The following is a 12,608-nucleotide window of genomic DNA, read 5'->3' as shown; positions in this document are numbered from 1 at the left end:
TTTATGCTTCACTAAAGGTCTGAAAGGTCGGCATGTGTGGAGGGGGGATGAACCCATACAAGACCTTGTGAGTCCAGGATCAGTGTGTCCATACCATGAGTTTAACCATATAATGGTTGTGTGCCTTGACATTTTGTGTTGTAGCTATAGATTAAAACTCAAACACACTATACATTTTTATATTGGAAACAAATTCAGTTGTTGAAGCCGCCATGAGAGCTTGAGATTTGCATTGATACATCCAGAATTTCAGCACTAAAGGAGGAGTTTGAACACTGATGTTGGAGGTGATTATAGATTTTTTGGGGAATGCAGGAACTGAATTTTACATTATAAAGAGAAATTTATTTCCTATCTCAAATAATCCTGACAATAGCACTTTTCTACTGTGAGATGAAATAAGCATCCATGGTGAGGGGAAAGGAGATTACTGCTTTTAGTGGCAGCTGAATTGGTTTAGAGGTATCACAAAACTTGGTCTCCTACTGTACCTCAACCAAGCCTCCACTACTACCCAATTGTGACAAGGGACTTGAACCACTTTTAGAGAAGAAGTTAAGAGTTGAAAAAACCCCACATCTAAAATTATTAGGGTTGTCTACTAACTTATTAAATGAATGGGATGATTTATGGTCTTTTTAGAATTATATCTCCATTAGTGAAGTTTTATAAGTTCTGAAGAAATCCTCTGCAACCATAGGGGGAAGATAACCTTTAATAACAATCTAGGTTCTGAGATTGTAATTCTGTATCAGATTAACCAAGAATAATGGTCATATTGAGCCTCAAGAATGTTTTTACTGCCCATGTATAACCAATGTGTTCGGAGAAGGAAGTAGCTTCCTGGGCAAAAAGCACAATCCTGTAATGAAGGTTCACCTAGTAGCAATTCTGCTAGTATAAGCTGAGAAGTAAATGAAGGGTTTTCTAATCCTTCCACAAGCAGTGTGTGAACACAGAGTACAGCCTGGCTGTTTCCTCTCTTGTTTAGGTACTTTAAAAATAGACTGCATTTTCCAAGAGTTTGCAGGTAACCCTCTTGTGCAATAAGTAGGAGGGTTTGATAGAGAAGAAACCTTTTATTGCCAGATGTTTAAAGGATGTGGGAGAGAGAAGTGCAGGATATCTTTTGCTCAACAACCACAGGAATTAGTGACATAACTTCTCAAACTCTTAGACATGCCTTAACATGAGGGGAAGGGTATCTTCCTCCCGTCCTTTCCCAGTTACTCCCTCCTAAAAACAATATGCTGTTTTATGACAAATTCAAATTGCTTCCTTTTCCACTCTATCCTGCTCACTAACCCACTTGATCTGGCAGCCAGAACTTCCTCTGTTTTTCTGCTCTTGAGAGCAAAACCAAATGTTTTGGACTTTGCTGTTTTCACTTGTTCGTAGTGGTTTAAATTGAAGTCTGGAATATCTGTAAGAGGAAATGTTTTGAAATGTTTTGAAAAGTCTTGTGCTCAGTGTTCTCCACTGGTCACAGTGTATGCTCACGTCAGTGCCTTTCACTTGATGCTTGGACTTGATGCTCCTTGTGGGTGCCTTCCAACTCTCTGTGATTCTGTGTGTGTGATTCCTGGAACCTCTGAGTGTTCCTGCCTTTGTGCAGTGGTGGGGGTGGGGAAATGCACGTCTGAACCTGTGTGAGCACATCTACCTCCCCCTGGAAAAGTTAGAGTTACTTGGTGAGCATGTGGGTGAATTAGCAGATTAACTGTAGGCAGGAAGGCTGATAAAAACAATTTTAACTTGAACCTTGAGTGACTGAGTCTGGCTTGAAACCTCTGATTCTTTTGTAACAAGTAAACTATTCCTCTTAGGTAAGAGCAAGGAACTGGTACTTCCTTTGGTCTTAGTAATTATTTTAGAGCAAGATGGGTAATAGCTGAACTAAGGGAATATATGGAATTCTGTTGTGATTCCGGCTGGAGCAGCTCTCAGTTAAGGCCTTCCACTGGAGATACAAACCCCACATTTAAGATGAGGTTCTTGATGTGAGCTCTCACTATGAAGCTCGTTGGCTTAGCCAAGGTAATTTGAGCTAATCTTTCTAACTTTGCACTGGAACAGAGTGAGAGCATTCATACAACCAGTTCTGGGGGCTCACAATGGGGTGGTAATTTGAAGAAGGACTAGTAACTTTGAACTATGAAGAAGTATGCAACAGTGTTTGCATCTAACCAGAATTTATCAACCAAAATGGTAAAAATAACAAATAAGATGTGCTTGGATATGTGTTTTTAATTTACTTGCTTGTTTTTGTTGGGCTTATATGCACATTGGGCTGTAGTTGTTTGGGAACTCGTTATAAAACTTCTTTCTCTTAATCCCTCTGCTTTTGTTCTACCCTCTACTGTGAAGTTTTCTGCCATGGACAGAGTCCTTCTGCTGCTTTGGTCAGAGAAATCCATCGTTTCTTCTTCTCTGGGCTAGAAATCTCTACTCGGGCAACACCTTTTTGTAGTCAAGGAGTCTATATGCAACTATTTAGAGCAGAGAATTGACAGAACTGCTGTCAGTGGTTTTCTGAAGAAAAATCCAGCTAAATTAACCAACTTGTCTTTAAAAGTTGCATCATTTTCTTTGGCTGCATAGGTGACACCTTCTGAGCAGATGTTTACCCTCACATGTGGTAGGATCTGGAGCATGTGCCGCATAAAGGTTTTGCTTGCCCATGGTCTAGAGTATTAGAGACCTCTGGACCATTTCCTTCTCTTTATCACACCCAGCTTGCTCAGTGCAGTGGCTCCTGGGGGGAGAAAGGAGAAGAGGCATCGTCCATAAATGGACCAACATCTTTGCTTCCCTTCCTCTCTCTTTTCTCTCTTTTCAGCCCTTGAAGCAATATTTCTAGAGTCTCTGCACTACTGACACCTCAGCTCCCAATCTGGGGTGGGGAGAGGTGGGAAAATCAAGTTTCGGCTTTGTTGTGCTGCGCTTTGCTCCTCAGGTCTGCAGAGCATGGGAGAGAGGCAGGGCTAAGTTACTCATTGTTAGCAGAGGGGGCTGAGATTGCTGCTGCTGTCTTTCCACACCTCACTTACCATGTTGACTTGCCTTGCTGGTTGGAAACTGCTTCTCTATGGAGTTAATCAAATGCAGATCAGAGTTGCATTCCTTGGGCTGAACTGATTCTTCTTGGTCCAGTGTTTTGCAGATAGGGATCGAGGATTTCATGTGCTTTGTGTTTTCAGGGAAAGGCAAACTGACATCTTGGCTGAATTCCAAGGAATGGAGTGGGTGGCAGAGTTTATATATGGGCTGGGGGTTGATTTGGCTCTAGCTGCTGTGTAAAGTTCACTTTGACAGCTGAAAGATGCAGAGAGAAGCACTTTCAGAATTAGAGACAGTGAGGTAATGAGAAAGTGACATAGGAAGGGAAGTGGAGGGGGGGAGGTGGGGGGAAGGGAGGGCTCAAAACTCGCCTTGACATCATCTGATAGGTTTTCCACCCTGTGCAGCAGCTATTTTTATGCTTTCAACTCACAGTAATTACAGCTCAATGACAACCAACTTGCCAAAAGCAGGGGTGGTGGTATATCCCAGAGTGGGTTGGAGGACTGAAGAGCGGCTCAAAAGCTGCAACAAAAGTCCAGGTTCCCAGCACGGTTCCTGCTGCTGTGACCTATTTTTACATCTGCATGGTGGTTTAGCTTTGGCTACCTGTCATATCTAGGAGTTTTCTGAATGCTGAATGGCAGCACTAGCTGTCACCAGCTGGTTGAAAAGGTAAATTTCAGGCTCTTCCTGAGAACTGGAGAAGCAAAAATGTACGGTGCTCCCAGCCTCGCTTTTCTTCCTCTTCCTAAAGGTCATTGTTGGTGGGAGGCACTGTTGGTGGATCCTGGGAATGTCCACGGGGAACTCACATTACATAGATGTGATCCCTAGTGGAGAAAGAAGCAACACATGTGTCAGTGTGCAGTCTGTGTTTATTTTGAAGTATAAAATGAATTGAGGTGTAAGACATCAAAGCTTTACAGTGATGTAGTGCAGCATTCTATTATTTTCCCAGCTTTTGTCTCCTTGCTAGAAATCTCAGACAGATCTTCAAAGGTAATGGGCTCATACTTCTTTCTTAGGATTCATCTGGCTTAGACCTTGGCTGAGATCTCTCTCATGCTGCCCAAATGAACATATTTTGCAGCTGCTTGCAAGTTTTTAGCAGTATATTGTTTATATTTCATCAGTACATTATGTGCATGCAGATCATTGCAGGCGTTGTGTCCTGTGAGAACATTATTACTGGGGGAAAGAGGAGAACCTGCGTTGGGCTGCAGAGAGGACTGGAGGTGAAAGGAGGAGAAAAATGAATACTTGAAGGTGGTGGTGGAGATTATGAGCACATTTTCAATCTGCTTCATAATTTGAATTTTAAAATGCAGTATTTTTTGGGGGAAAGAAACTAATGATGCAGTTTTGTGTTACAGCTGAGCTCATCCAAGGTCTACCCTATGTCAAGATTGGTGTGGTCCCTCTCTCCCTTCCCTTGGCTTCTGAAGATAGAAAGATACAATATAAATTAAGAGATAATTAAGAGATATAAGATAAATTAATTCATTAAAATTTGTGTGTATTTGAGATACCACTACCTACTCACTACTTTGAGCAGCAGTATCTGTGCAAGCCGTGCATGCACCCAATACAGCATCTTGAGGAAGAATACATCCCCACATTCTTCATCTCATTTCACATGTGAAAGTCAAAGGATGTACAGCTCAACTGATGTCTTATGGATAGATTATGACAATTGGGCCTGATGTTTTTCGGATGAGAAATCTGTGGTAAATACTTAGGTCCCCTTGGTAAAGGTGATTGTTTTGCCAACAGCACTTCTGCCAATTCCAGGGTAAAAGTTGTGCAAGACACTGAATGTTGTGCGTGTATCAATGGGGTTAATCCTACTTTTCTGGAATAGTTAAGCAAGTGAAACTGTTGTTGGAATCCTTCCTCTGCTGTGAAAAGGGTTTTCCAGTCTACCCTGCTGATTTCCAGAGTAACTGTCAAAGTTACTCGTTCTTACAGTGCATTGATATTTCTGTCCATGGGATTGCTGATCAGACTTTCAGATCTCTTACCAGTATATCAGGACCCAGTAAAACAAATCAAACTTTCAAAAGCTTTTTTTATGTTTATGAAGTAAAAATTATATCAGTGTTTTGTACAAGACAGGTTGCTCTTGGCCTTTACTTATCTCTAACAAGTCCATGTTTTGCAATGAGGAACCCCACAAGTGCTAGCTTGTGTGTTGAAAGCATCCTCCAATCTAGGCTCTTCAGAGTTTATCTTCTTGCAGCACGGGGGACATTATCCATATCCTCTTTGGAGTGCTGGCCCAGATAATTTGGATAATTACTGCTTCTTTTAGAACACTAAATAATGCTGTGGAACAAATTTGATAGCGTAAGACAAAATTTTAGAATATCTTTCTCAGCAAATAAAAGATTTACCTAATTACCATTGAGCCAGTCAAGTGTTTTTCTATCCAAGCTGTTTTCTGCATAGGAAAAAATAAAGGTGTGTCTGTGTACATATCTGCAGCTCTGCAATAATACATTGAAAGGATCTGATCTTCATCAGTTCTTAAAGTTTTCTTCATCAGAACTTGGACAATGTCTTAGGGCATTGTTTTGGCAATACCTGAGTATTGGCAGGTTTGCTGAATGATCAACTAGCTCACGTTTCTCAGGTTTTGTATGCTGTAGTGACCGGCTAACTTAGAGACCCTAGCTGGCAAAATAATAGTAGGTTCTGACCTCTGTAGCTGAATCTTGTCATTTTACCATCCAGATGGTATACTGCTTGTCAGGAAAAGTAGAATGGGGTCTGACACTGGACAATTTTTCTTTAGTTATTACAGTTATGGGACCATTCTGCTCAGACTATCAGGCCTGATTCAATGTGCAGTATTGTGTTGCTGCTGAAAGGGGGACAATATATTTCTTTATTTTCTTCATCCTGTCTTTAGAACTCTTGTGGTGTGCTGGGTCTGTTTCCCAAGGCAGCTCTCCACAGTGCCATGACTGCTAATGCACACGCAAAAACAATCTTTTCTATTTATACAGTAATTTGACCTTATTGGCTAAAGTTCACTGTGAGACTGAACCTTCACTTGGCTTTTACAAATGCTAAAATTAAGATGAAAATTTCTGTTGAGTGTATGGTGATAATTCAAGAGCAGTGCAATTGCAGAGCTTTATATTATCACCAAAGATATTTTTTTACTCACTGGAACACTGGAATTTGGATTCTTTCCTGGGTGAAAGTTGAACATTTCAAAATAAGAAGAGTACTGTTGGAAGTACTCAGAACTGTCACTGATCCCATCTAGTATTTGGTTGAACGCTACTTTTCTTAGATATTAGGTTCATTATTAGAGACACTTTTCCCCTGATTGTAATTCCAGCCTTGCTTTATAAAATGGCTTGAATGGCTCTCTAACTGTTTGGAAATGAGAAGATTTTGTCTTGCTTGTGATGGGAAGAGAATATGAATTGGAAACTGTTCCTGTAGTTTTTAGAGTATTCATCTTTTTATTTTTTAATGTCCGTGTGGTTATTTTTGTTTCAGGTGTGTAGGATGACACTGATTACTATTCATATTTTTTTTTTTTTCTGGAAAGATAACAAGAATACTTTTTTTTTTTAGGTATATGTAATCATTGGACAACTCACCTTTTTTTAATTTTTTTTTTTTTTTACCCCAGACTTTATTGCACCTCTTATGATTTATGATTAAATTTCTCCTGCTTAGCAAAATCAAAAACCAACAAAGCTGTACTGATGAGGGTACCTCCTGGTTGTTGCTCAGATGGAACATGTCTTTCCCTGGCCACTTCCAATTCCAGTACCATGCTGGGCTGTGTGTATAACCAACATTTGTCAGCCATGTGGCATCTGTTCATGATGCACATGAAATATACTCAAGATGAGGTGGCTGCCCCTGTGCAAGCACGGATTCTGAAGTTCTAGTGCTTGCAGTAGAGAGAGGGTTATTGATTTTGGGCTGCAGATTATCTTCAGGTTTCTACAAGGCTGGGAGAAAGGATTTAAGGGAAGAGGGGATGAGAATATGTGCTTGCACAGAAGTAGCCTGCTGTTACCTGTGTGTGGTCTCGGGGCAAATGCATATGAAGAGTGTTTCTTGACTTATCAGTGTAGCTTTCTCCACAGCTAAAACTCTTGTTTCTAAGGGTTTAAGCAAGAAGGGAGAAAAAACACATGGCTTCTGCACTCGGGGCGGGGGTATTCTCCTAGCTGTGTGCACAGCGTTTTACAGTCGGGAGGTGCAGGGGGAGAGAGGGTACTGCTCAATCACATGATATTGCCTGTCTGGCAGGTGTCTGCAGTGTGAGTAGAGAAACCAACTGTTCACTATTTTGGGTGAATGAGGTTGGCTGTTACTGCAAGTGGCCCCACAAAGAAGTCCACGCATCTGTTGATAAGCAGTGCTCTGCATACTGGGTGCTGAATGCTTATAGCTGCTTGCTGAAACAGTGAAGCTTCTGTCTGAGCTTTGAGATCGTAGGACGAAAATTTTGCCAAGAGCCTTGCTGGTTTTAATCTTTAGATGTTGGCTGTCAGGGTTTGCCTCTGCCTGCAGAACCTCTCTGTACTGATGCAAGCACAGCCTTGGAATCTAGCAGTAAACTGATTTTTTTTCTGCTCTACTGCTTGGTGCAGTGACCGAAACCTGGTAGAGAGGGATTGCAGTTGGGTCTCTTGTGAGGATTAAGCACCCCTTCCACTTGCCTGGACGCCTCCCGTGTTACAGAATCCACCTTCAGGTCCAGGGATTTCCTGTAATATGTTGGATAAAGCCAAGACACTTCAGCCTGCCTATGTCGGGATTGTGCCGCTTGCAGAGACTGTGTCAAAGCAAGGGAAGAGCTGTTCAAGCACATATCAGGATTCATACCACAGCTTACGAGAAGGTTAGCAGGCTCTGCTTTCTTTGTTGTAGGCACTGTATAATTCATTTGTTGGGGCTTTACTTTGGTGGTTTGTTGTTTTTTTTTTTTTTTTGGTGGTGTTGCAGGGTTTTTTCCCCTCTTGCATATTGAATCTGCCTGTGTTTTGTTTTCTGGGCAATAGTCCAGATTTTGGGTTTCCCACTGACTCCTGTGACCTCTTGTCCCTGAGGGCGCTCAAGCATGTCACTCGACAATCCTGGAGCTCTTATGTAGTGACTTGCAGCGCTGGGACCTTGAGACAATTTGACTTACATTTAGAGGTTTTGGTTTCAACCTTAAAATTTCTTCTTCTCCCCTGTGTCAGTGGGCCTCTTGTGAACAATGTTTTAAGGCTGTTTCATTGAAGGTGTAAAGGCTTGTTCTGGAGTGGCAACTCTGCCTTGAAGAAGATAAGAGTACCATGTTTTAAGTTTCTGTATGTTCTTGCTTTGGCAGTGTGCAAGGAGCGTTGTGTATGTATCTAAATGTGATTTTGTTGTAGTTGATGGTATTCTGCAACTATGTGTGATTTTTTAATGAGGATTTAACAATTCTGAAAGATTACGTAGGAAGAAGTCGGATTTCAAGGAGTGATATCTAGAAGGAAAGAAGAGGATATGGAGGGATTGAAAAAGATTGAGAAGATGAAAACAGGCAGTGATCCATTCATAGTGCACAGCATAATAAATACCAACAAACAGGAACTGGGAAAAGATTACGGGGAAGAATGGCAGAACATCACAAAAAGCTAAAGTAGCTAGAACATCACAAAGCAAGTAGCAAGGTTTATGTTTTATCAGAAATACTGGATCTATCTAGCTACAAGTGAAATTTCAATAGGAACCTGAAGAAGGGAACAATGATCTGGAGTACAGTAGCCTCAGAATAAGGTGATGATTGATTTTTAAGAGCAAGTAATACCATCTGAAAGGAGGGGAAAATTATGTTTTGACATCTTGGTCAACAAAGTAAGATAAAGGAAAGGGATAAGGAGTTGAGGACAAGAATCCACATAGAATAAGGCCATGTTTGTTGCATAAAGGTGTTCTGTGTATGGAAGAGGATTTTAGCAGCTGCATTTAGAGGATTTTTCTCTGGTACATAGTCTAGGCCTGCTGGAGCTGCCAAACAAAACTGTTAGGTTTCTGACCCTAGCTGTCACTCCCTTTACCAAGCCTATTTAGCATCTATCAAGAGCTAGCTTGACTTAACTTTTAAAAAATACTACTATTTTTGTTGCATGTTTTCACTGGAATATTCTTTGTTGAAAAAATACGGAGAAGGAAAAGAAAACTGAAGTCACAGTCCTCAAATTCAAGTTCAGGAGTTATAAATCCATTAGTACAGGCAGTGTTCCCAGATTTCTTTATCTGCTTTGGAGACACAGAGCTGAAGCACATCAATCTTCAGAGGAAAAAAACAACCCAAAATTAAAAAAAACCTCAGAACTTGCATCTGTCCTGTATTTGCAAGCATTGGTTTTCACAGAAGGTGAGCACTTTGCATTTGGATGTGCCAGGATACATCTTTAATCCAGTCACTAAATATCACAAGCTGTACAGTGGGATAACATATAAGACAAGGAAGAAGCAATTCTGTCTTACTTTAATCAATACAAAAAGGTTTGTTGCTGTCTCAAGTTGAAGTGAATTAAAGCCATTGAAATATTGTATAATTCTGGTTATTGGAAAAGCTGTGTTGATTCTGCAAAGTCCAGCAGTACCATCAGCCTACTCCATGGCTAATTCATGATGCTCTAATATCACATGTAATAAGGAAAGCTGCTTTCCATCAGCTACAAAATGAAGGTTAGGGAAGAGAAATGAATGCTGCCAGCTACTTTCCTGTCAGATGAAGAAAGTAATAATCCTTTAGCTTTGCTGCTGCTCCATTCAAGTCTCCTGCAGTCTTGGGATGCCTCTTGTATTTATGCTGTAGCACGTACTGTATTTTGCAGAGCCAAATCTTACGGGCAGTGGAGGAACAGATGGACCCACGTGTAAACCCTTATGGAAGTCCAGAATTAGCACTGAGCTGAAACTAATGACTGTTGTGCCTTAGTTTTTGGGCTCTCTAAAAATGGGACAGCTTAGTTTTGGTGTCACCAGGACAGAAAATTCATACATTTCTTTTCCTCATAATAAAACTCATAATAAAACTGGACAAATAAGGGCTGTCTATAATAACCTTGACAACACTCATCTATTCTCTTAATGATTCTCATGAGAAATAGCTATCTGGACTAGACTACATCTTGCTTCCTGATTTCTGGAAAACAGATGTCTCCTAAATCTGATTTATTTCTTTTTTTTTAAATTAGGACTTGACATTGAAGTTTGGGAACTGGTGCTCCTTTCTACACAGAATTGGATTTGACATGCAGAAGTCAAAGAACTTAAGCTTGTATTTTTCAAAGTATGTGTTAGGGCAGTTATTTGCAAAATTCCTAGAATTCAGGAATCCGTAAACATGTTTTCTGTTCAAGAATGCCTTGGAATGATTTAGTCTTCAAACACTAGAGGCCAGTTTGCAGTTCCTAGATCAGTTAACACAACAGTATGGTAGCCCCTCATGAGAGATATGAAGAGGGAATTGCAGAAAGCTACTCAAAACCCAGTTAGCATTCACGTGAGTTTGGCTTAGAATGAAGTACTTCCAAAACTGAATTCCAACTTTTCCACTTCTGTGCTATATCTTTAATTTGTTGCTCTTAAACTGAACCCTTTATTTTTTTGGCAAGTGTTCCCTTCAGAAACACTGAGTGTGACTCGGGGCCTGACAGTGAAACTCACCTGTCTTTTTCCAAGATTTGTATCTCAGAGCCCAGACACAGGAACAAGTTCCTGCATGCCATCTGATCTGCACGAACTGTGTGCACATTCTTGGTCCACAGCAAATGGGAGGTAATTTGAGTTAGCTTAGCCTTTGATTAAACTATTAATATCTGTTCAGTACTTTGAAGAGATCAGGAGTCGTGCAAGTGCTTGTTAGCATTTAACTTTCTTCAGGAGTAATCTAGACCTTATTGTCACTGCGCCTGCAGCACCTGAAGGTCCAGCTGGCCCTGGCCCCACCTCATCCAGGAGGGGTCAGGAAACCTGCATGAGTAGACTTGGAAGCTTTCAGTCCCAAGGATATCCCCAGCAAGAGGGCAGCCCCTGCACCCAAGGCATCTCACAGGAATGCAGGGTGACATTTTTCTGTAAAGGGTGATCTGGGTCTTCCTGCTTCAGAGTGGATCTGAAGTTGCTCTGGGAGATGTGTGAGCAGTGCAGATTCCTGGATAAGCAGTGTCAGAAACCAGTCACAAAATACAGAGGTGACTTGATGAATTATGGCCTAATGCATCCCGCTGTTTGGAATTATTTATGCAGTTAGTGCTCTGATACATTAAAACACAGAAAATGTGTTGAATGTATGAGGAACTGATCTGCTCTGGCATTTCTTATGGCAGATCCAGAGGCACACCAGACTTCCTGTATCCTCTTGCTGCAACCATAGTTTGTGGCTATGCTTAAAAGTAAGAGGTGCAGTGAAGGTAAGATAGTGATATATTTATGTGAAGTGGCTTGAAGTTGACTGTCAATTTAAATTTATTTTTGCTTAATAGCCAGTGTGCCTCATTTGACTGTGAGGACTAGAGGTGTTTCAGGGTATTTGTTAACTCTGTGACATGAGTGGGAAGCTTGGGGAAAGGGTTAACACTGAATGACCAGGGTTTCTGTAAGTTAGTTGTTATCAGTGGAAGAAGAGTCATAGCATTATCCCTGGAGCTGAAATCACATGTTTTTTTCAGTCCTGATGCTCTAATGTGTTTTTGGTTTTTTTGGATATGACATGTTTTCCCCTCTTGCAGTTTACTGAACTATTCCTGTCAGTGTAATGATCCCCAGCTGTTGCTGTAGCCCTAGCTATTTTCATGCTGGGAATGGGAAGAGGAGGAGGAGGAGGAGAGGGACAGAGGCTAACTTGTTTACCACACTGTGATCTACTTAATTTGTCAAAAATGGCTGTTACAGTGCTTTCAGTGCAAAGTAATACTAAAAGGAAAGAGTTGCAGACTTGGACCTTGCAGAGCAAGGAGATGTAAGGACTCAACACAAGCAGAAAACAAAAAAGAGCAGAAACTGGGTGTGGTGCAATGAGTACAGCTGTCAGTAGCATTTATGCAGACAATGCTTTGAACTAGGAATGATACCAAGTAAAATTTCCAGTAAGTATTTTCCTGCCCTGTCAACTGAATTTTCTTCACAGTTGAACTGAGCTTCATGTTCAGTGGCAGTGGTGCTGAGGTACTGATAATCCCAGCAACTGGGACACATATTAATAAAGCTTGGAAACACTTGTGTGGCTTTCAGATTATGTATTTTTTCATAGTTAGCTGTTGTTTCCTTAAAAAACAAAATAGAGAAAACATCTCTATTTATAACTTTCAAACAGCAAATGATTGATGCTTAGACTTCCCAGGAGCTGTTGAAAAGCAGCTGCTTCTTTTGAAAATGGATCTATGGTATTGAAACTCAAAGTGCTTTCTTTGCATCCAGAAAGAACTTCTGACTCCTTGCCCGAAGATGAGGGTCAGTGACAGGAGTGGGTTTTCCTTCTGCTTTCAGATCCCTCTCAGGCTGCCTGTGTAAATCTTATCTCGGTA

General features: G+C 41.0%; 1 protein-coding gene across 10 annotated transcripts in view; it reads left to right on the top strand.

Annotated features, from left to right (window-relative positions):
- The window catches only part of MRTFA (myocardin related transcription factor A), a 122,353-nt gene that overhangs the window by 69,156 nt on the left and 40,589 nt on the right, over positions 1-12,608 (top strand). Inside the window, exon 1 of one of the 10 annotated variants that reach the window (XM_086885662.1) lies at positions 7,798-7,939. The exons of the other annotated variants lie outside the window; for them this stretch is intronic. Coding sequence (XP_086741788.1) covers positions 7,813-7,939 — 127 coding nt within the window. The 5' untranslated portion in view covers positions 7,798-7,812. Of the gene's footprint in view, positions 1-7,797; positions 7,940-12,608 lie in introns of those variants that run through there. 10 annotated transcript variants of the gene reach the window in all.

The sequence above is a fragment of the Cyanistes caeruleus genome, chromosome 4 (assembly GCF_971803275.1).
Source record: "Cyanistes caeruleus chromosome 4, bCyaCae1.hap1.1, whole genome shotgun sequence".
In the NCBI taxonomy this organism is placed as follows: domain Eukaryota; kingdom Metazoa; phylum Chordata; class Aves; order Passeriformes; family Paridae; genus Cyanistes; species Cyanistes caeruleus.
Note: the sequence above shows the minus strand (reverse complement) of the source record. Positions and strands in the feature narration are given on the sequence as shown.